At 39.8% G+C, this 23,801-nt stretch overlaps 1 protein-coding gene across 1 annotated transcript; it reads right to left on the bottom strand.

Moving 5' to 3' along the window:
- Window positions 1–1,171: 1,171 nt before the first annotated feature.
- LOC105202599 (histone-lysine N-methyltransferase SETMAR-like) lies at window positions 1,172–23,488 on the bottom strand. The gene is made up of 2 exons (XM_039457058.1): window positions 23,054–23,488; window positions 1,172–2,087 (listed from the first exon to the last, which is right to left on the bottom strand). Exons 1-2 carry the CDS (start codon window positions 23,486–23,488, stop codon window positions 1,548–1,550), a joined length of 975 nt encoding a protein of 324 aa, XP_039312992.1. The 3' UTR covers window positions 1,172–1,547.
- Between the last annotated feature and the right edge of the window lie 313 nt (window positions 23,489–23,801).

Here is a 23,801-nt window from a genome sequence, read left to right as displayed (position 1 = left end):
ATAATTTTACTACAAATCACTACTCGAGAGATACGGTAGTGACTCGCGTCAAGTAAACGCACACGCAAGATCGCTCCGTGTACATACTCAAGCCGACGAGTTATGAACAATTGAGATTATATGATCTTAATAACTGAACCGATCAAGTCCTAAGTAGGCTCAGTCGATAGTTTGGATTTGAATTATATGACCAAAGTGTTTGAATTTTTCCTCTACGAGCGGAGATATTGCGATACAAAATTTGAAATGTAAATTTTTTTTATGTAAGGTCATTCCATGATAAAAAAATTTTGTCGAAAACATCACTAAGAATTTTCTAAAATTGTTCCATGTTTTGAAACACTTTTCAGTAAAATTTTTGCGAAATTTTAGCACAATTTTAGTATTATTTTCACAAATATAAAATAGTCATGAAAATTCAAATTCAAATAAAGAATGCGGCCAAATGGATATGGGGCATGTTCTCCCAATCGAAGCAGTAAAATAAAAGGTTGAAATAAATACTAAATAAAAGATTTCGTTCAGCTGAATACAAATAATTACAAATATATAGTTTTATTTTGTACCGATTTTTTGTTCCAAAATTATAAGGTTCTAAATAACTAAATTCAAAAATTTTTAATTTAAAAATATACATTTTTTTAAGTTTTGCGGCGTATAAGGCTTGTTTGAAAGCTTGTGTCTTTTTCTTTTTAATAGATAAAAAATTGTATTAAAATGTTAACAAAAAACTGGAAATTAAAATGTTTTAATTGAATTTTTTGTATTTTTGGTCGATTTTTAGCAAAAGTATTTCTAATCAATTACTTGTATACAAAAACAAAAAGTAACTATTAGAATAGATCGATGATAAATCATACACACAATGCCATCTTTCGAGTAATGTATATGTACACATCTGAGTGTCTCATGACATTTATTCTGTTTATAAAGCAATCAGCCTCTGTTTCTCATGTAAGACTACGTGGTTCTTATTCTTTTACATTTCGTCAATATATTAGGTCGGTAGGAAAATAATATCCGTTTTTAACTTTTAACTTTAAACGCATATATCTCAACTCAGAGTGAAGTGTACTAATCGAAATAAGAACCATTACAATCAACACATTTTTGCTAACGAGAAATAAGTTTATTTAGTAAGTTTATCCGCTAAGAATTCTAACGTCCTGGAATCGATAAACTCTCGGAAGGCATTTTCAACAGCACCATAGTTGTTGAAGACTTTCTCTTGCAGGAAGTGATCGAGGTGCTTAAAAGTGATATTCGGTTTGCGAAAGGTCTGGTGAGTATGGTGGATGAGCCAGAGTTTCGTAGCCTAACTGATTCAGTTTTTGCAGCGTTGGTTATGCGACATGTGGCCAGGCATTATCATGAAGAAGAATGGGATCTTTTCTATTGACCAATGCCAGGTACAAGCGTTGCAGTTTGCGGTGCATTTTGTCAATTTTTTGACAATATTTCTCTACCGTAATGGTTTTGCTTGGATTCAAGAAGTTGTAATGGATCAAATCGGCTGACGACCACCAAACCGTCATCATGGTCTTTCTTTAGTGCAGCTTCGGTTTTGGGAAGTGTTGTGGAGCTTCGCCGCGGTCCAACCACTGTGTTGAGCGCCGCTGGTTGTCGTATAAAATCGATTCATTTTCATCGCATGTCACAATACGATCGAGAAATGGATTGTTGTTGTTGCGCAAAAGAAGCATAGAGCACACTTCATACCGACGATTTTTTTTATTTTTGTTTAATTCATGCGGTACCCATTTATCGAGTTTTTTTGATTTTCTAAGTTGCCTGAGATGGTCCAAAATTGTAGGATGACTTGCGTTTAACTTTACAGCTAGCTGTCGAATTGTTGTGCGCGGATCTGCCTCGAGCAATACCTTCAATTTGTCGTTGCCAACTGCCGATGGACGTCCACGATCTTTTTCATCTTCAAGGCTCTCATCACCATTCCGAAATTTTTGAAACCAACGTCGCATTATAAGTTCGTTTGTGGATCCCTGGCCGAATGCGCTATTGATGTTACGAATCGCTTCTGCTGCTTTATGGCCTAGTTTGAACTCGTATAAGAATATTGCTCGTAATTGCTTTTTTTTCCATCATGAATTCTGTAAATAATATTAGACGCAAAATATTAGTAAAAATAAAATAGCAGAGAAATATAGAGCGAAATCTGCGCTTTAAAATGGTATATAAGATAAATATATTACAAGAAATATTTATTCCGAAAACAAATCGCAAAGTTAAAAATGGACATTATTTTCCTACCAACCTAATACAAGTTACAGTAAAGTACCGTTAAATAACTTGCGGAATTCAACCCATCCCTACAGATAGTAACGTTTAAATCTGTTTAACCCTTAAACACATATTGAAAATTCCCCTAGAATTTCGATTGCTTACTGTGTGAAGACGGAATGAGAGAAAAGATTCGGGCTAGGTGGAAAAAAAGTTTGAAGTCTTCTCTATCGACTGCTATGATTGACCAACTTTATTGCTTAACTAAAATAAAATGGTACGAAAATAAAGTTTTTTTTCGAGGAGGTCTCCTAGATGCACTTATGTGTTTAAGGGTTAATTATGTACAGAAATATATAATAAGAATGAACTATGTAATGATATGCGGCTATGTTGTACATAATAAAAAAACTGTTTTGAATTTGGAATTTTTGGAACTCTATAACTTTAAAACGGAAAATTCGAGCAAAATAAAATTTATTTGCTTTTTGCTCAACGAAATCTTTTATTTAATACCTATTTCAATTATTTTACTGGTTGGTTTGGAAGAACATCTTGGCCGCATTTTTTTTAGAAAATTGTTAAAATTGTATTATTTTCTTTCACTTCGGAATCCAATTTTGGGGATTAACTTTCAAAAAATCTTTTAATGAAATAAAACAAGAATGAAAAATTACATAATGTTGCGCCTTTTATTCAATATCCTGTAATTTTTTATTTATAAGAATAAGAGTATTCTCTCTCTCTTTCTCTCCCTCCCCCTTTTCTCTCTCTAACGGTACCAAGTGATGGACAGAGATCATCAGGCTTGAGTGGATCAAATTTTGATATGAAAATAGACTGGAGTGTAAGAATTATGAGAGAAATAAAAAACGAAGTGGTAGGAAAAGATTTAGTTAGACAAATAATAACGGAAGCTATGGATAAAGAGATGGATAAAGTAAGACAGGAAATACAAATGTGGAAAGAGGCTGAACTAAAATCGATATAAAAATTTTGCTTAAAAAACCATATTAACGAAATTCCATGTTATTTACTTAATTTTTTTGTGTAACTCGAAATTATACGCCCAGATAGCACAAAATATTTATAAAATATTTACTAAATATTTATAATACTTATTTTAATCTTTTATAAACATTTATCAAAACATTTAATAAATGTTTTTATGGCCGTAGATTGGACTGATCATAAATATTTATCATAAATGTTTCAAAAATATTTATGATTTATGATAATTATTTTGAAAATATTCGAAATATCCGCATAAATTATATTACACCACATAATCCCACTGAGTAAAACAATATTTCTTTATTTTAAAAAACAATTTTCGCAAAAAAATTTTATTCTTAGGAATTTTTTTCGGAAATTCCGAAGCGGTCACCCATTCAAGTCGCGACCAATGTTTTAGAAAATATTTTAACAATATTTTTGATAAAGATTTTTATAATCTTTTTCCGTCATATATATAAAGTATGTATAAAATATTTCTATAATATATATTAGGAGTACAAATTGAAAACCGCCGTTTTTTGTCAAAATTTGAGGATTGATTGTTGAAAAATGGTTACATACTTATTCTTGAAAGTATTGTCCATCGCTGGCCACTACTTTCTCCCACCTTTCGGGCAGCATACGAATCCCGCGTCAAAAAAACTGCTCGTCTTTTGCGGCGATCCACGAATCGACCCAGTTTTTGGCCTCTTCGTAATAATGGAAGTGCTGCTCAGCCAGGCCATGCGCCATTGATCGGAACAAGTGGTAATCTAAAGGGGCGATGTCAGGAGAATACGGCGGATGAGGTAAGACGTCCCATTTCAATGTTTCCAGATAGGTTTTAACGACCTGAACAACATGTGGCCGAGCAGCAACATCACTTTTTCGTGTCTTTGCTCGTATTGTGGCCGTTTTTCCTGCAATGCTCGGCTCAAACGCATTAGTTGTGTTCGGTAGCGAGCTCCTGTGATGGTTTCACCCGGTTGCAACAGTTCATAATAAATCACGCCGAGCTGGTCCCACCAAATACACAGCATGAGCTTCGAGCCATGGATGTTTGGCTTGGCCGTCGATGTTGATGCATGGCCGTGGTAGCCCCACGATTTTTTTCGCTTTGGATTATCATAATGGATCCACTTTTCATCGCCGGTTACAATACGATGCAGAAAACCCTTCCGTTTTTGCCGTTGGAGCAACTGTTCGCACGCGAAAAAACGCCGTTCGACGTCTCTCGGCTTTAATTCGTATAGCACCCAGTGTCCATGCTTTTGAATCATTCCCATGGTTTTCAAACGATGTGAAATAGCTTGTTGAGTCACGCCCAATGAATCTGCAAACTCCTGTTGCGTTTGAGATGAATCTTCATTCAGTAATGTTTCCAATTGTGCGTCTTCAAACTTTTTCACCTGTCCGGGACGCTCCTTGTCTTCTACGCCGAAATCACCACTTTTGAAGCGTTGGAACCATTCTTGACACGTTCTTTCACTAATGGAAGCCTCACCATAAGTTTTTACAATCATTCGACGCGCCTCAGCCGCAGATTTTTTCGAATTGAAGGCAAAAAGCAAAACTTCCCGCAAATGACGCTTATTGGGCACAAATTTCGACATTTTCGATCACAAAAAAATATATAACGCCGATAAAAATTCACAACTGCAATGATAAGGAATTGTTGCCAGATGCCCAACCTTACATTTAAAATTTTTGATCTAACGTTTGGCGCCAGCATTTACCGCTGGCGCCATCTACTGGAAAACGGCGGTTTTCAATTTGTACTCCTAATATAAAAAATATTTATGATAAATATTTATTAATATTTATCATAAATATTGTGTGCTATCTGGGCGGTCGAATAAAAAGTTAAATAACAAAAAAAAACACTCGAGTGTATGTACCTTTGTGTGATAATACACTCAAGTTTAAAAATAATGAGGAACTATATGTAATTAAAGATTAAAAGTATACCTTGAAAAAGTTTAGAAGTAAAGCTCAAAAGTAAAAATGCTTTATAACAATTGTCAGTCATTATGTATTGGCATCATTAAAAAAAGGCGGGCTACTAAACGAATAACTCCATAAGCAATTGTTAGAATTTACCTAATAGCGGAAATAGTAGGGGTAGCCATATTGTCGACAGTAGCCATAATACCCTCTTCTCCTCTATGTTGGGCATGTTCCGAAATTAACTGGCACTACTATCAGTACTGCTTTATCGTTCCGAAATAGAATTTCTTGTGATTTTGAATACTGAAAATTACTAACCATTCTGCATAAATCAACCCTAGAGGATTGCTGACTTCCGGTTATTTTTACTCGATTCCAAGAGGTGAGGCACATGCAGTAAAAGCAATACAGTGCGCGAAATTGAAGTTCTTGAGTGTTGTAATGTGCAATTTATCGTTGCTCAACTGCGTTTGAGCATTGTGACTCTATTTGGTTGGTGGAGAAGGCTTATCTCGCCTTGCGTATAATGACGCATGGTGTGCGCGCGCGCTTTTCCTTCTAGATTGTTTCTCTACTCATTGCCTCGCACTTATGTATTTTTATAAGAGGAACAATCAATTATAATATCTTTAGAAATAAACATTGGAAAGTTTCTTTAAACCTGTCTGCTCGAATTAAACATTAAGTAAACGACCAGTATCAAACTAGTAGAACCGAGACTACTGGAACGGTGTCAGCCGAACTTATTGTCAAATTTAATATTGCGAAAGTTGTGCTGACCCGGATAGCACACAATATTTATGATAAATATTAATAAATATTTATCATAAATATTTTTTATATATATTATAGAAATATTTTATACATATTTTATATATATGACGGAAAAAGATTATAAAAATTTTTATCAAAAATATTATTAAAATATTTTCTAAAATATTGGTCGCGACTCGGATGGATGACCGCTTCGGAATTTCCGAAAAAAATTCCTAAGAATGAAATTTTTTTGCGAAAATTGTTTTTTAAAATATAGAAATATTGTTTTACTCATTGGGATTATGTAGTGTAATATAATTTATGCGGATATTTCAAACATTTTCAAAATAATTATCATAAATCATAAATATTTTTGAAACATTTATGATAAATATTTATGATCAGTCCAATCTACGGCCATAAAAACATTTATTAAATGTTTTGATAAATGTTTATAAAAGATTAAAATAAATATTATAAATATTTAGTAAATATTTTATAAATATTTTGTGCTATCTAGGGAGCAAGAAAACCATAAAAAAAAGAGTGGATTTGGAATACAAGTTAAGTATGAAATTGTAGATAATACAGATAACAGTATATATAATGAATTATTTTAAAAAGTATTTGTATAAAAATAAAATGGTTTCCTATAGTTTGCTTATGCGGCATTTCACGCATGATTAGTTTTATGTATTATTTATCCTTATTGTTCACTAAATATTAAACAAGAATAAATAATGCGCATCATACGCGAACGTACTCATGTACGTGCTTGCTATACAGGTTAATGTGCCACTATATTATTTTTTATGAATGCTATAGGAATGCATTCGGAAATTAAATGAGATCTGAAAATCTACAGTTCACATTACTTACACTATAAATTTTCAATATTAGTATAGTAATATTGAAAATTTATAGTATAAATTTTTAGTTTCGGAAAGTACTTAACCAAAATAAACATTTTTGTAGTGTTTTGGAAAAGTCTCAAGATAAGCTATAAGAATATGTAATAGAAGGAAGGCAATCCCATTAAAAAAATTGAAGATGTCCTTTACGTGACTTTCAAGCAACTATTCAAGGTCAAATTAATAACACCATCTTATGTCTCTCTCAAAACTATGAAAATTTTGTCTGAAAAATTTTTGTCTACTGGGTTTAGTTTTCAAGATATTTGGCTGGATTATTTAAAATGGGACATCCTATATGTATGGGTATATATATATATATATATATATATATATAAAGTATATATATATATGAAAATTTTGTCTGAAAAATTTTTGTCTACTGGGTTTAGTTTTCAAGATATTTGGCTGGATTATTTAAAATGGGACATCCTATATGTATGGGTATATATATTTATATATATACAAGGTGTGATCAAAAAGTAAGGTGACTTTTTGAATTTCGCGCGCTCTGTACACTCTAATTTCAAAAATTTTTTTTTTGTGTTGGTACACTCGTCACGATCATATATTCACAGTTTTGACTATATATCATGTGTTGTTTTTATGTGAGAGGCATAAAGGTTAGACTCGTGTTTGCGTGCTCGGCGATTTTTTGCTGTTGAAAATAATGGAGCAGAGAGTTTGTATTAATTTTTGTGTAAAAAATGATATTAAGTGTTCAAAAACTCTTGAAATGTTGACAGTGGCGTACGGTGAGTCAACTTTGAGCCAAAAAAATGTTTATAAATGGTATAAGTTATTCCAAGAGGACCGAGAAAATGTTAACGATGAACTCGCTCTGGACGCCCCAGCACGTCAAAAACCGACGAAAATGTTCAGGAAGTGAAAGAAATTGTGTTGAAAAATCGTCGAATCACGATTAGAAAAATAACTGATGATCTTAACATATCGTTTGGCTCATGCCAATCAATTTTAACGGATGTTTTGGGTATGACATGTGTGTCAGCGAAATTCGTCGTTACTAGTGAGTACTTTTTTGGCCAAAAACAATACTATCACCATGCCTCAGCCACCGTATTCACCAGACTTGGCCCCCTGCAACTTTTTCCTCTTCCCAAAATTGAAAAGACCTATGAAAGGACGAAGATTTGCGACGATTGAGGAGATTAAGGCTGCATCGCTAGAGGAGCTCAAGGCAATACCCAAAAGTGCATTTCAGAAATGTTTTGACGACTGGAAAAAGCGCTGGCACAAATGCATTGTATCAGAGGGGGATTATTTTGAAGGGGATAACATAATTTTGGATGAATAAATGAATATTTTTTTATAAAAATGAAAAGTCACCTTACTTTTTGATCACACCTCGTATATATATATATATATATATATATATATATATATATAATAATAATAATAATAATAATAATCAGTCACTAAATACGAATAAATATGTGTACAAAACAATCCTTTAAAATATTAGACAAATATTGTAATTTTTTTATATTTTGTATATTTTTTCTACTAGACTTGTTAAATTATACGAGGTGTGTTCAAAAAGTATCGCGAATTTTGTGTTTTTTCAAAAATTATTTATTTATTCATGAATATCTATTTTGTCCCCTTCAAAGTAATCCCCATGAGATATTATACACTTGTGCCAACGGTTTTTCCAATCTTCGAAGCACTTCAAAAAATCATTTTTTTTTATCTTGTTCAGCTCCTCCTTCGATGCCGTCTTTATCTCGTCAAGCGTAGCGTAACGTCGTCCTTTCATGGGCCTCTTCAGTTTAGGGAACAAGAAAAAGTCACAGGGGGCCAGATCTGGGGAATACGGTGGCTGCGGCATCATTAGTGTGTTGTTTTTGGCCAAAAAGTCGCGCACAAGCAACGATGTGTGAGCAGGGGCGTTATCGTGGTGCAAAAGCCAATTTTTGTTCTTCCACAAATCCGGGCGTTTCTGGCGGATTGCTTCGCGCAAATTGCGCATAACTTGCAGGTAATATTCCTTATTGACCGTTCTACCCTGTGGCAAGAACTCATGATGCACCACGCCCCTGCAATCGAAGAAACCTGTCAGCAAAACTTTCACATTCGACCGAACTTGGCGCGCTTTTTTCGGTCTTGGTTCGTGCGGCAGCTTCCATTGAGATGATTGAGCTTTGGTTTCCACGTCATAACCATAAACCCACGATTCGTCACCAGTTATGACCCTCTGGAGCAAATTTGGGTCGTCGCGGACAGAGTCCAACATCTCATTAGCAATGTTCATGCGATGCTGTTTTTGGTCGCAATTGAGCAATTTTGGTACGAATTTCGCGGCGACCCGTCTCATGCCCAAATCATTGATAAAAATCGAATGGCACGAGCCAATCGATATGTTTAGGTCCTCAGCAACTTCTCTAACGGTGATTCGACGATTGGCCAATACCATTTTCTCCACTTCATTAATTTTTTCGTCTGTTGTTGAAGTGCTCGGGCGTCCGGCACGCTCTTCGTCGTTCACATCTTCTCGGCCTTCTGAGAACATTTTGTACCACCGATAAACGTTGCTTCGGTCCAAGGTAGCTTCTCCGTATGCCACAGTCAACATTCGGAATGCATCCGCGCACTTAATTTCGTTTTTCACACAAAATTTGATACAGGTTCTTTGATCCATTTTTTTGAATAGGTAAAAATCGAAGACGATCCAAAACACGTGCAAGCAAAGCAGCTGTCAACAATTAAGTGAACATTCAAAATGGCCGAGCTTGTCGGCATAAGTAAGAGACATGAGTACCAACATAACGCCACAAAAAGATCGAAATTCGAATATACGTAACCCGCGAAAATTCAAAATTCGCGATACTTTTTGAACACACCTCGTATATTTATAAAACAACTGCGCATTTATATACGTCATGTGAGGCTCATATCGCTCACACTCATAAGGGGCTGATTTCACTCGCATACGTGCGGTCTTACGCGTGCGAGTGATATCGCCGTCAATTGAGAACGCATCTGTCGGATCCAGTGACATTATCGTATGTAGATAATCCGCACGCGTGCGCACACCATGCTATCACTGTACGGGCATATTGTTATCTTATACACGTTTTAAACAAATAAAAAAGGATGGATATATATATATATATATATATATATATATATATATATATATATATATTAACGTAGCTATCGGTATTTTCGTCGCTCTCGCGCGTGTTTCGCGTACCACCTCGTGTCCCTTGTTTGATCGCGCACTTTGCCGTCGCTCTCCGGCACAAAGAAAAGTGCGTAACTATATATATATATATATATATATATATATATATATGGGGCATTCTCCGTCAAAAAGGCCACCCCTGCTGCCCATTTCAATTTTTGAGATAAAATGTTCGAAAAGGGCTTAAAATTTTCGTTGAAATGTCTATTTTTCGATGCCGTTTGGAAAATTCAAAATGGCGGACCTAATATCACGGCTAGAATGAAAAAAGCCTTTGAAAAAATACATAATAACGTGAATAAATGTGCAAGATATGACGTAGCAGAGGTCTAATCCTTATGTGTAAGTGTGTGAGTGTGTGTGAGTGTGTGTGTGGGGGGAGGTGGGGGAAGGGGGGGATACGCGCGCTCATACGCGTGCGTGTATAAATGAATCACGTAAAAATTTTTACTCAACATGGTCTGGCTATCAAAACATTTGCATACAAAATTTCGAATCATTTCATTATCCTTGTCCTGAAAAAGTACGTCACAAAAAACCTACGGTACAGAAAATATTGTTCTTTAAAAAACATTTTCTCCACAGAATAATAGTAAGATTACTTAAAATTACTTTGAAACTTATACTATACTTATATTCCTCTTTTTGAAATAGTTGATCTATATTAGTCACTTTAACTCTTATGTTTGAAATGCTTGATTTATGCGAATCCCTTAGCCTCTCACATTCGGGATGCTTGATTTACGTGAGTCCCCTTGCCTCTCACATTCGGAGTGCTTGATTTACGTGAGACCCTTTGCCTCTCACATTCGAGGTGCTTGATTTAAATGAGTCCCCTTGCCTCTCACATTTGGGGTGCTTGATTTACGTGAGTTCCCTTGCCTCTCACGTGTGTACGTGTGTACGTGTATGTGTATGTGTGTCTGTATATGTAGATAGATGTTTCATGAAATATTTTTTTATTTTTATCCTATATTTCTTACTTTTGTTCTCATAACTGCCATAGTATTCCATTTGTATCATTGAAATTGATAGATTATGCTTATCGAATGGTCAGAGGTTTATAATTAGACACACTTTATTAGAGCAAATAGAAAAGCGTTTATTCCAACAACCAGAGAATAGAGAGTTGTACACAAAAGGCAGCGTTCTGAGGCAAGCGTGTGTCAGAGAAGAGAGAGAGAAAAAAAACGAAAAAACGAACGACTAGGGCAACGCATGCGCGTCGATCACTAGCGACACTATCGCACGCAGACTACACGCTTATGGCGCCAAACATACAAATGAACATACTTAACAATTATTCTCAACAGAAATACCTTTTGATTAATACTTTATTCTCGTCCACAACTATAAACCCATGATTTTTAAGAATTTGCGGTACAGGCGATGCAGTTTCAAATCTCTTCTTAAGTTTTCTTTTTACCTTCTCATGGTCAGTTTTTTTTAAATAAAAAATCTTTATGTTCTTGAAATGTTTTTTAGCTCAATTAAAAAGAACTTGAGATGTTAGTATTGCATCCTGTGGTTTAGCAACAAGACTTACTTTATATGCCTCTCTTTTGAAAGTAGCACCAATGCCATCATAAGCACTTTTACCGTGAGCAGTCGCACTGTAATGCCATTCTGCTTGAATATTGAAATCATGTTTATGATGCACTAAGTTAGCAATCTGAAATTTATTTTTAAAATGCTGTTTCGCCCCATCCGTCATGTATAATACTCTTTTAAGATTTTTGACATTTTTTAAAATCTCTGGAATTAATAATGTTTGTACAGTGTAAACGGCAGCGGTATCGTGTTTCAAACTCTCTAAATAAAAATACATTCTCTTGTGCTTCAATTCAGAATTTTCTTTATAATATAATCTAAATAACAGGAAACACAGTACACTGATCATTGTTGAAGTGAAATGCTTGTGAGGCATTTTGACAAACATATGAATAGTTTTCAGAAAAATCAAACATGACAATTACTTCATCTTCACAAAGATTCTCTTTTTTTCTGAAATGAAAAGCATTTGTTGTTTGGCGATAAATGAATGAGATTTCAGAATTTGTAATTTGTTGCATAACTCGTTTATGAACTCATCAACTTTTAACTGTTGCGTTAATAGAGTTGATCGATCAGTTCCGGTCCATAAAGAACATTGAACATGGGAAATGCATGAATCGTCCAATAGTTTAGAAAGCTTTGTAGAAAGCTCGATAGTACCTGGGCATTGATCACATTTATCAAGATAGCAATCAGGATTCGATTCATTACATATAATTTCGTTCAAACAATCTTTATAATTGGAAAGTGGCTTGTCTATATTTTCTGTTAGTTTCCGTACATCAATTGCATCAATCATTAACTTGACATTTTCATGGATTGTGAACACAAACGGAATGTGTTCCAGAAGCCCCAGGGAGTATGCAATTTCTAGGTCTAAGTTTAGCAAATGTACTAAAGCTAACATCATATTTTAGGTTGGATTCTTTAAATAAGGCATGCAGTTTTTTTAAATTTAATAGTAAAAAACGTTTTTGCACTATTATCCGTTTATTATTATTTATTAAGGAAATGGCATTCTTCATTCCAGGCATTATCCTGCTGTTTATATCACTATTATAAAACTCAATTACTTTTTCAACAGTAGTTTGCGGTAAAACTTTCCCAACTCTTTTAGTAGTATCAGCTAATACGCCATGGTTGAATTTCAGTTCCTTAGATTTTTTTGCTAAATATCGTGATGCACCAAATTTTTTTACTATTTTTCTCACACTCCAAGACGACGGAGCTATAGTGAGAATTCGCACCCTTAAAGGATCATTGTGTTTCAAGGTGGAAAATTTTTGTTTAAGAGCATCAAGCATTTCTTCCAGTTCAATTTCTCTAGGTGATCGAATGTTATCTTCATTATAAGAAATCTCCGAGTTATCAATATCCATTGTTAATGAGTTTCCATCACATTCCATATTTGTGACACAATCATTAGATTCATCTAAAGACATATCAACATATTCAGTCCTACTTTTTTTCCTACATGCACAACAAATTTTAGAATTAGTCGGTATCTCAGGAAATTTGTCCCGAATGAATTTTGGTATCACTCGTAAATCTTTACCACAATGTCCTTTTTCACCAAGTTTCTTGAATGGATTCATACATCTATCTGTACGAGATTTAGCCGACATTTTTTATTTTGGATGTGGTACAGGTAAGAGATAATTGGAATAATTGTAGAAAAAGTAAAAATCGATAAAGAAGAGACAAAAACGTGAGTTGAATATTCTATTTAACATAAAAAAACTTATTGATTGACTGAATTGCAAACTATAATTAATTAACTCGATAAATTCTGTGACTAATAAATGTATTGTGATGAGGTTCTCTAATCCAAAACAAGACGAGAAAATTTGAAAAATGAAAAAATATTGCTGTGCCTTTTATTCCATATGTGTAGTTTTTTATGTACGAGATATAAGCACTGCCACATCCATCTAGCGGCGATACCGCGTACTACTCGCAGGTGTACGACTTTAAAGATAGATCTTTTAGATTCATGCAGTGAATATGTCGTCAATATATTCGATTGACTTGTTCGCTATCGACTGTCAATCTTATGTATTTTGATCAACAGATGCTGCTGCATTTTTACGTGATGTTTGCTAACACTATTTGCAATAAAAAAACTGCTTGGCGTTTGTTAACAGTCTGTCATCAATATGTTCGACATTTGCTTACTGTTAACCACTCTGTCATATATTTTACCAAAATTATTGCTTATTAACAAAAGTGTGCTACCATAATTGACTATAACAAAGTATGTTTTCTGTTTGCGGTTTTTCTACTAACTAATCTGTTGCCAACATTTGCAATTGTAAAAAATGTTATGAGGGATAATATAAGTTTCAAAGTAATTTTAAGTAATCTTACTATTATTCTGTGGAGAAAATGTTTTTTAAAGAACAATATTTTCTGTACCGTAGGTTTTTTGTGACGTACTTTTTCAGGACAAGGATAATGAAATGATTCGAAATTTTGTATGCAAATGTCTTGATAGCCAGACCATGTTGAGTAAAAATTTTTACGTGATTCATTTATACACGCACGCGTATGAGCGCGCGTATCCCCCCCTTCCCCCACCTCCTCCCCACACACACACTCACACACACTCACACACTTACACATAAGGATTAGACCTCTGTTACGTCATATCTTGCACATTTGTTCACGTTATTATGTATTTTTTCAAAGGCTTTTTTCATTCTAGCCGTGATATTAGGTCCGCCATTTTGAATTTTCCAAACGGCATCGAAAAATAGACATTTCAACGAAAATTTTAAGCCCTTTTCGAACATTTTATCTCAAAAATTGAAATGGGCAGTAGGGGTGGCCTTTTTGACGGAGAATGCCCCATATATATATATATATATATATGTATATACGAGGTGTGTTCAAAAAGTAACGGGAATTTTTAAATTTCGCTGGTTTGGAGAGTCCGACAGTCAAATTTTTTTTTTGTTTATGTTGGTATACATGCCCTTGAAGTATGCTGAAATGTTGAGCTGTATTCATTGTTTACTTTGTCTGTGGCAGCCGCTAAGGTTACACGTGTTTTATGAGCTCGGTGATTTTCGTTTCTGAAAAAAAATGGATCAAAGAATTTCTATCAAATTTTGCGTAAAAAATAACATAAAGTGTAACAAAGTGTGTGAAATGTTAACAAAGGCCTATGGTGAGTCTGCTATGAGTAAAACAAGAGTTTACGAGTGGTATAATCGTTTCCAAGATGGCCATGAAGACGTTGAAGATGACGAACGCCAAGGACGCCCCAGCACATCAAGAACCGATGAAAACGTCGAAAAAGTGAAAGAAATGGTTATGAACAATCGCCAAATCACAATCAGAGAAGTCGCTGATGATGTTGGCATATCAATTGGCTCATGCCATGACATTAAACGCCCGAATTTATGGAAAAACAGTTCATGGCTTTTGCACCACGATAATGCACCTGCTCACACTTCATTGCTTGTTCGTGAATTTTTGGCCAAAAACAATACTGTAATGATGCCCCAGCCTCCATATTCAGTCAGACATGGCTCCGTGTGACTTTTTCCTATTTCCAAAAATAAAGAGAACCTTAAAGGGCCGTCGTTTTACAAGCATAGATGACATTAAAAGCGCATCGCTGAAAGAGCTAAAGGCTATCCCAAAGATCGAGTTTGAGAAGTGTTTCAGGGATTGGAAGAAGCGCTGGCATAAGTGCATAATATCTAATGGTGACTATTTGAAGGCGACAACATTAATGTAGACGAATAAATAAATATTTTTTTCAAAAAACGAAAATTCCCGGTATTTTTTGAACACATCTCGTATATATATATATATATATATATATATATATATATATATAGTTACGCACTTTTCTTTGCGCCGGAGAGCAACGGCGAAGTGCGCGATCAAACAAGGGACACGAGGTGGTACGCGAAACACGCGCGAGAGCGACGAAAATACCGATAGCTACGTTCAAACCAAATCGCGAAATTGGGCACCAGACGCGATTACACCGGTCGCATCGCCGGGTTCACTTTTCCGCGCTAAACGCTAATCCATATCACGCGATAGCTCGTCACACAACAACGCGAAATCGTTGCTCGCACGCGGCCAGCTAGCTCCTCTAACCGGTAGAGGGGCGGGGTAGCGGAGACATGGACGAAGCGGCTCTCTCGGGAGGAGACGGGTAGGCGAGAAACTAAACGAAGCTAGGCCGATGTAACAGATAGAAATCACATGTATTATGGTGCATAATAGAAACGGCATACAGTAAAACAAGAAAATGATATCAGTCAACGTAAGAAAAAAAAAATAGAGATAAGGAGTTGATAAAAAAGGAATAAGCAGAACGCGAGAATTTCCTTAACTTATCCAATAATTACGCTAGAAGCGCAGACTACGGCGGTCGGTCCCGCGCGGAACACGACAGCCAATCACGCGCGCTCTGAACGGCGCGGCAAGAACGCGACAGCCAAGCCTTCGCTAAAACGAACCGATAATGAAAGAGTTTAAGATGACAGATTTAGGAGAACTAAAATTTTTCTTAGGAATTAAAATAGAAAGAAAAATATAAGGAATGTACCTGTCCCAGCGTCAGTATATTGTAAATTTATTAAGTAGATTTAATATGAGCGACTGTAAACCGATTGAAACTCCTATGGAGGAGGGTTTTCTTTCCAAAGATGTCCTGAAGGAAACAATAATAACTGATAAACCGTTTAAGGAACTAATTGGTTGTCTTATTTATTTAATGAATACATCAAGACCTGATTTATCTTTGTCTGTTAATAAGTTAAGCAGGTTTCAAGGATGTCCCACGGAAAGTCTCTGGAAAGGACTTAAGCGAATTTTGCGATATCTGCAAGGCACAGTTGACTTAGCTTTGTTGTATCCTAGGAACTCTAGATTGAAAGAGGAATTAGTTGGATTTGCGGATGCGGACTGGGCTGGAGACACATTTGATCGAAAATCAACATCAGAATTTATGGTAAAATTTTTTGGGGCCACTGTTACCTGGACGACTAGAAAACAAAGTACAGTAACTTTATCTTCTACGGAAGCGGAACTTGTTTCACTTTGTAAACTTATTTGCGACTTATTATAAATTGTAAGAATTCTATTGGATCTAAATTTAACAATTAATTTTTCGATAACACTGTTTGAAGATAATCAGTCCTGTATATGCGCTGCGTTATCTAATAATTTCAACAAGCGACTAAAACATGTGGATGTTAAATACCATTTTATTTGCGATTTAATTAAAAAAAGGGAAATTTTTGAAGTTAAGTATCTTTCAACTAATGCTCAAATAGCTGATATTTTAACCAAGCCACTTGGTGCAACAAAGTTTTGTATTTTTAGAGACCCTAGTAGCACAGTACATTGGCTTTACATTGGTTAACATTGGCGAAACATTGGTTATGTTGGGAGTACATTGGCCAATATTTCCCAATAAAGAGCCAGTATTGGTCATAGAATCAATTGCACATGTACTTGTAATATTACTCGCAAATTAATAAACAATATTGCATTTAGATTGGAGGTGCATTGGGCAAGATTTGCCAATGTAAAGCAAATATTGTTTATTAAAGAAACGGCAATGTACTGCCAATATTACAAGTCAACAATTTTACAATATTGCTCTTACATTGGAGGTGCATTGGTCAAGATTTGCCAATGTAATGCGAATATTGTTTATTGAAGAAACGGTAACGTACTGCCAATGTTACGAGTTAACAATTGTACAATATTGCACTTATATTGGAAGCGCATTATTGGTCAAGATTTCCAAATCTAAAGCGAATATTGGTTATAAAAGAAATATTAATGTGCTGCCCATGTTACGAGTCAATAATTGTAATGTAAATATTATCAATAAACGAAATAGGTCCATAAATGAAGAAACCTCAATCTACACTCCAATGAGCAAACAATATTTTCCAATTGTTAAAAAATTTTTTTTTTATAAAAATTTTTTTTTATAAAAATTTTTTATATTTAATTTGTATTATATTGTCATATATTTTTTAATTGCATTCTTACTCAAATAACAGAAAAGCGCAAAAAATGATTTCGAAAAGAATTTGTACAAATTGATGAATAACGCCGTGTTTGGAAAAACTATGGAAAACGTACGTAGACGTAAATCACGTAGACGTAAAATTATTGACAAAATGGGAAAGACGTTACGGTGCAGAGGCAATGATTGCTAAGCCAAATTTTCACAGCCGCAGCGTCTTTGCGGAAAATTTAATTGCCGTCGAACTGCGTAAACTCGAGGTGAAGTTTAACAAGCCGATTTATGTGGGTATGTGCATACTTGACATATCAAAAATCTGCTTGTACGAATTTCATTATGAATATATGTTTCCGCTATATAAAGACAAGTGCAAATTGTTATATTCAGATACTGATAGTGTTTATTTCCTCGAGTGCGATGATATTTATTCAACGATGAAACGTGATATAGCGAGATATGATACAAGCAATTATCCTGCAGACAACCCGTACGGTATGCTTCTCGCGAATAAAAAAATCCTCGGTCTAATGAAAGATGAAAACAACGGTGCGATCATGACCGAATTTGTAGGGCTTAGAGCAAAAATGTACGCGATCAAAGTAGATGGTAAAAAGGATACCAAAAAAGCGAAAGGTGTGAAAAACAATGTAGTAGCGCGAACTATGACGTTTGAAGATTATATGCGATGTTTGAACGATGAAATAGAATTAACTCGTAGCCAATCGTGTATACGTTCAAAGCTGCATCAAGTGTTTACGGTTTCAGAATCCAAAGTGGCGCTTTCGCCATATGATGATAAAAGATACCTTGTTCCATCATCATTAACAAATACATTATCATGGGGACATTGGCAGATACAGTTATAATCATAAGATGTTTTCACATTTTTACAAATATTGTGCATTTTAATCTTTTATTGTATTACATTTTTTTCATATTTCTTACACGTTTAATATGCTAGTAATATTTTATATAAGTACGTTATTCATACTTTATACTTTGTATACGTTTTATATTCTGTATGCTTCATTTTATACATCTATTGTTTCATATATGTTTCACGCTTAATATATATTTAACGTTTTATGAATAAGATATTTTGATATTTTTTAAAATTTTAAATATACGTTTTTTTTAATAAAAATTTTTATACGACATTTTGTATTAATAAGGATAAAAAAGAATAAAGACCAAAAAAATTGTTTGTATTCATTTTATATATTTTGTAAACGCTTATATGATATAAAATATTTATGTTTAATTGAAATAAATCAAATAACATCTTTTTTATTTATCCATGAGTTGTGCGAATCATCGAATCCCAGCCACTTGACGTAAACCTTGTTTCCTTTCTTCTTTATTATCTTCTCTACCAGATATACATTTGGATGAGTCATGCGATGCAACTCGTACTCGTAGAAAACACCCGCTATTTGTTTACCGCGATAATCTTCCAGGAGATAAGTTACGGAATTAGTGCGCTGTACTTTAACGATCTTAAACACCTCGGTGGTTTAATTGGGGGTGTACCCCTTAGAAAATGTTGTTTTGTGCTTGCTCACGCATACCGAATCGTTTATTTTGAATTTCGCCAGCCCCATGATTTTTATGTGAGAGTATACAGTGCCCAGGAGTTTTTCAGCTACTTCCGAATTAACGTCAACTGGTCGCATGCCGATGGTGCGATGCCTGCGGTTAGGTTAGGTTGTAATCCGACACCAGACGCGGCATCTCGTTGACCCACTTGTGCGACCCGTTAAGTGTAAACATACGCCACATATCGTTCTTAAGTGTACGATTCCATCTTTCTATTATCGATGCTTTTAAAACCGAATATGTAGAATAATGATTAATGTCGTGCTTTTTCAAGACTTTCTGCACATCGGCGTTATAAAATTCCTTTCCCATATCCGTTTGCAAATTTTTCAGGCATCTTCCGCTCTCTTGAAATATCTTGGCGATTGCGTCAGCCGTCTCGCGCCCGACCTTGCTCTTGAGCGGTACTGCCCAGACGTATTTACTCAACGCATTGATGACGGTAAGTATGTAATTATGACCTTTTTTTTGGTAACGGAGAGGAAATGCGTTATCACATACCCCAGACTAAAACCTCTCCGGGTGTCCTGCCCTGGTCCATGACTGGGGGGCTCCAGGAACGCGTGCAGCATACTTCCGGAGCCCCCCGGACCTGGTCGGCCTGGGCCGACTCGGCGCGCCAGGTGCGTCCTGACGATGGACGCACCTGGCAGGGCTTTAGGGCCTAGTCTGCCCTAGGTTGGATGAGGAGGACACCATCCCCCACCCCGCCTCCCCTGGTGTTTTGGGGGTAAAGCCCGGGGTATCCGGCCCCCGCCGGGCCTCTTCGCGCCGCGCTGACGGCGACGCGGTCCTCCCTACTACCCTGGGGGGGAGAAAATCCTTCCCTCTCCCCCGCCCCGGCGAGGCAGTGGGGGAGCGACTCCGCGTTATACCGCAGGGTCGCTCCCCCAGACCGTCAGGTCGGATCTGCCTCGCCGGGCTCACCACCAATGTGAAGGGCCCTCCTCCCGCTGCGCGTCCCGAAAGCGGGGCCGTCAGCCGCAGGTGAGGAAGGTCGCCTCCTCTCAATATTTGCGTTGTCGCTCCACTCCACCTCAATTGTGGGGAGGGAGGGGGCGACAGCAACTGATCGCCCACCTCCGCGCCGCCTTTTGGCAGACGGGCCACGAGGGCCCGGGGGGCGGGGGGCAGGCTTTCTTCTTCTACGAGGCGGCCGGGGGGGGAGCCAAAGTGGGTCATGGCCCCCGTCCCTGCCGCCCCTGTCGCCGTTGTCCTTGCCGGAGGGCATACGTCCCTCCGGCCTTCTCACCCTTGTTAACTCGGCCTCCTCCTTCTGCCGCGTTACTTGCTCGCAGAAAGAAGAGACCGCGACCCATGCCCTCTCCCTGCTGACCATCTGGCTAATGATGGCCCGCAGGGAGAGGGCTTCACCTATTTCTTCGCGCAGGACTCCGCGCAGCTCTTCCCACGCTGGACAGTCTTCCAGCGTGTGCTGCGCGGAGTCCCGGTCAGCCTCACAATGGTGACACTGTGTCGTCGGCTCTTTGCGTATCCTGCACAGGTACTCACCGAAGCAGCCATGCCCGGTGAGCACCTGTGTCGTCCGGTAGGACAAGCCGTCCCAAGGACGGTCCACCCATTCGTCCGAGTGGGGTAGGACGGCCTCCAAGATTCGAGATCCTGCCGCCGGCGGGTCGTTGGCGAGGCTCTCTCGCCAAGCCCTCATGGCCCGCCGGCGTGCTCTTTCCCGTAATAGCGCGGCGACCCTGGTGGTGACCACTCCCCCCTGCAGGCGGACGGCCTTCGCTCTGGCGTATGACCAGGCCAGAGCGTCGGCCGTGAATTCCGCCTGGGGGGAGCCCCGCCAGTACCATGGTCGCCGCGCTAGGGGCGGTGCGGTACGCGCGCACTATCCTTCGTGCCAGCCGCCGCTGCACAACGTGCAGCACGTCCCGTATGCGGCGGCTGGCCAGCGCCTCGCGGAACCAGACTGGGGCTCCATACAGAGCCTCAGCCATGATCGCGTAGGCGTACGCGCGCCTCGCACCGACTCTCGGACCTCGGAGGTTGAGCATCAACCCCAGAAGGGCATCCGTCCTCCCGCCCAATCGCTGGGCCAATTTGTTGAAGTGCTCGACAAAGGCCCAGCGACCGTCCAATTGCAACCCAAAATATTTTAGGGATTGCCCCCACTGTTGTCCACCCGGACGAAGGCCCGGGGCGATACCCGGGAAGAGCCATTATGGAAAAAGATGGCTTCCGTCTTCTCCGGGGCCACCCTCAAGCCCAGGCTCTTGATGGAGCCGACGACGCAATTCACCGCCCAATTGCCCATGGCAATCGCCATCACCCAGGAGGCTCCCCGGGCTACCACGAACGTGTCATCCGCATAACCGACGACGTGGCAGCCAGGGGGGAGGGCCGCACGGAGCACTTTGTCGTATGTGGCGTTCCACAGCAAGGGGCCTAGCACGGACCCCTGCGGAACGCCACACGACATGTCCCTCCGCTGCTGGAGTCCGGTTTTGTCCCGGAACTCTAGCACCCTGTCCCAGAAGTAGTCCCGAACGATGGAGACGAGGTAAGGCGGCAGACGAAAATGTTCGCCGAGCGCCGCCACCACCTCGCCCCACGGGATACTGTTAAAAGCGTTGGTGATATCCAAGGATATCGCCAATGCCACCTCCCCGTCCCCCGTGATGGATTCCGAGAGGGATCGGACCTGCCTTATAGCATCAACGGTCGATCTCGCCTCTCGGAACCCGTATTGTTTGGGGGACAATTCGGGATCATTCCGGGACATATGCCGGATGATGCGGTTGGCGATGATTCGCTCAAAAATCTTGTCCGCATCATCCAGCATACATAGAGGCCTATACGCGGAGGGACTCTCCGCTGGCTTGCCCACCTTTTTGAGGAGGACAAGCCGGACCCTCTTCCACCTACTGGGGAAAGTTCCTTCACGGAGGCACTTCGTGTACGTGACACGATGTGCCTTCCCTATTATCGAAGACGCCTGGGCCCAGACCTTGGCGTGTATTCCGTCCGGCCCGGGCTCCTTCGCTTTTTTTCCAGTTATGCGGGCGAAAGCCGCGACCATCTCATGTCTGGACACCTCCAGTTCCTCGGTCCATCCTGGGGGAGGGCCGGTCTTCTCCGGAATGTCTCTCCCCCTGGTGGGGAACAATGTGTCCATCACCGTTCCGAGGAACTGGGGGTCCAGCGTCTCCGAGACTGGGGGCGCCCACGGGCGGAGCCTTTTCGTCACGATTTTGTACGGTCTCCCCCATGGGTCGCGATCCAGCTCGGAGAGCAACTCTTCCCAGGCCGCGGCTTTCGCTCGCGCTATGGCGATCCTCAGGGCCGTTCTGGCTTCACTGAGGACCGCCGCGGCGTTATTCAACGCGTCCTCCATGCCCCGTCGCTTGGCGTGCGTGTGTGCCCGCCTGGCGGCCACGGTAGCCTGCCTCAGTTCGGCGAGCTCCGTGGACCACCAATAAGTGGCACGGCACGCCATCAGTCTGCTGCGGGGCATGGAGGCGTCGCATGCGCGCGACATCATCATACACAGGCGCTCCGCCTCCTCCTCGGCTCCGAGGTCAGCTTCTCCCTCCGGCCAAGTAGAGGCGAGGAGACTGACCTCGAGGGCTTCGGGGTCGAGTTTCCTCAGAATCCATCGTTTTTCGACTCGTTTGCGGCGGCGTTGCTCACGCACCTCCGCGGGGGGGAGACCAGCTCTATGGAGATGAGCCTGTGATCAGACAGCTCTCCCAAGGAGTCGGTCTCCACTGTCCAACCTTTGACCCTGTTAAGGGCCCCGGGGAAGGCCCATGTCACATCGACGATGGACTCTCCCCCGGCCCCCACGTAGGTGCTGACCCGGCCCCGGTTCAGGAGTACCAGGCCGAGCCCCGCTGCAAAGTCCCGGGCCAGGCGGCCTCTGGTGTCGGTGCGGGGGCAGCCCCAATCCACAGCGTATGCATTGAGGTCTCCCCCCACAACGACTGGCCTGGGAGAGCGACTGAGGATGTCGCTCTCCATGCCATCCAGAGCCGCCTCGAACTCCCCCCTGCTCATGCTAGTGGGGAAGTAACAGCCCAGGACATCGATGGGTCCGTACTCGACCATTACAAAGCCCTCACCGGCCGACACTGGGAGCATCGGCGGAGCGCCATCAACATGTTGGCTGACCATCGCCACCTTCCCCGAGGAGTCCCCGACCCAGTTGGGGTTGTCCTCGGGGATCCTATACGGATCGGCGACGATGGCCAACCCGCCACCTGCCTCCGCCAGGCACTGTACAAGCATATCTTGTGCAGCCCTGGCGTGGTTCATGTTGGCTTGGAGGAGCCTACGAGGCATTGTTGTCTTGCTCCCGAGGCTCCTCCACCTCCCTCATCTCAACGCAGTTTATCACTGGCTCGTCTCTTACTCTCCTCTCCCTTTGTGGGAGAGGAGGTTCCACCTCGGGGGCCGGGCGGAGTCGGCGTTGCTGTCGACTCCGCCTCTCGGCGGCCCCCAGCGCTCAGGGCTGCCCTTTGAGCCTTATTGGCAAGGCACCCCTTTGCGCCAATACGATGTTCGGCGGGCTTGCCCGCGTCTTTGCAGACCGGGCAGCCCGCCTTCTCCTTGCAGGCATTGGCCAGGT

Source organism: Solenopsis invicta, chromosome 14, assembly GCF_016802725.1.
Source record: "Solenopsis invicta isolate M01_SB chromosome 14, UNIL_Sinv_3.0, whole genome shotgun sequence".
Lineage (NCBI taxonomy): Eukaryota > Metazoa > Arthropoda > Insecta > Hymenoptera > Formicidae > Solenopsis > Solenopsis invicta.
The sequence above is the reverse complement of the archived record's forward strand: the minus strand, read 5'-3'. Positions and strand labels throughout refer to the sequence as shown.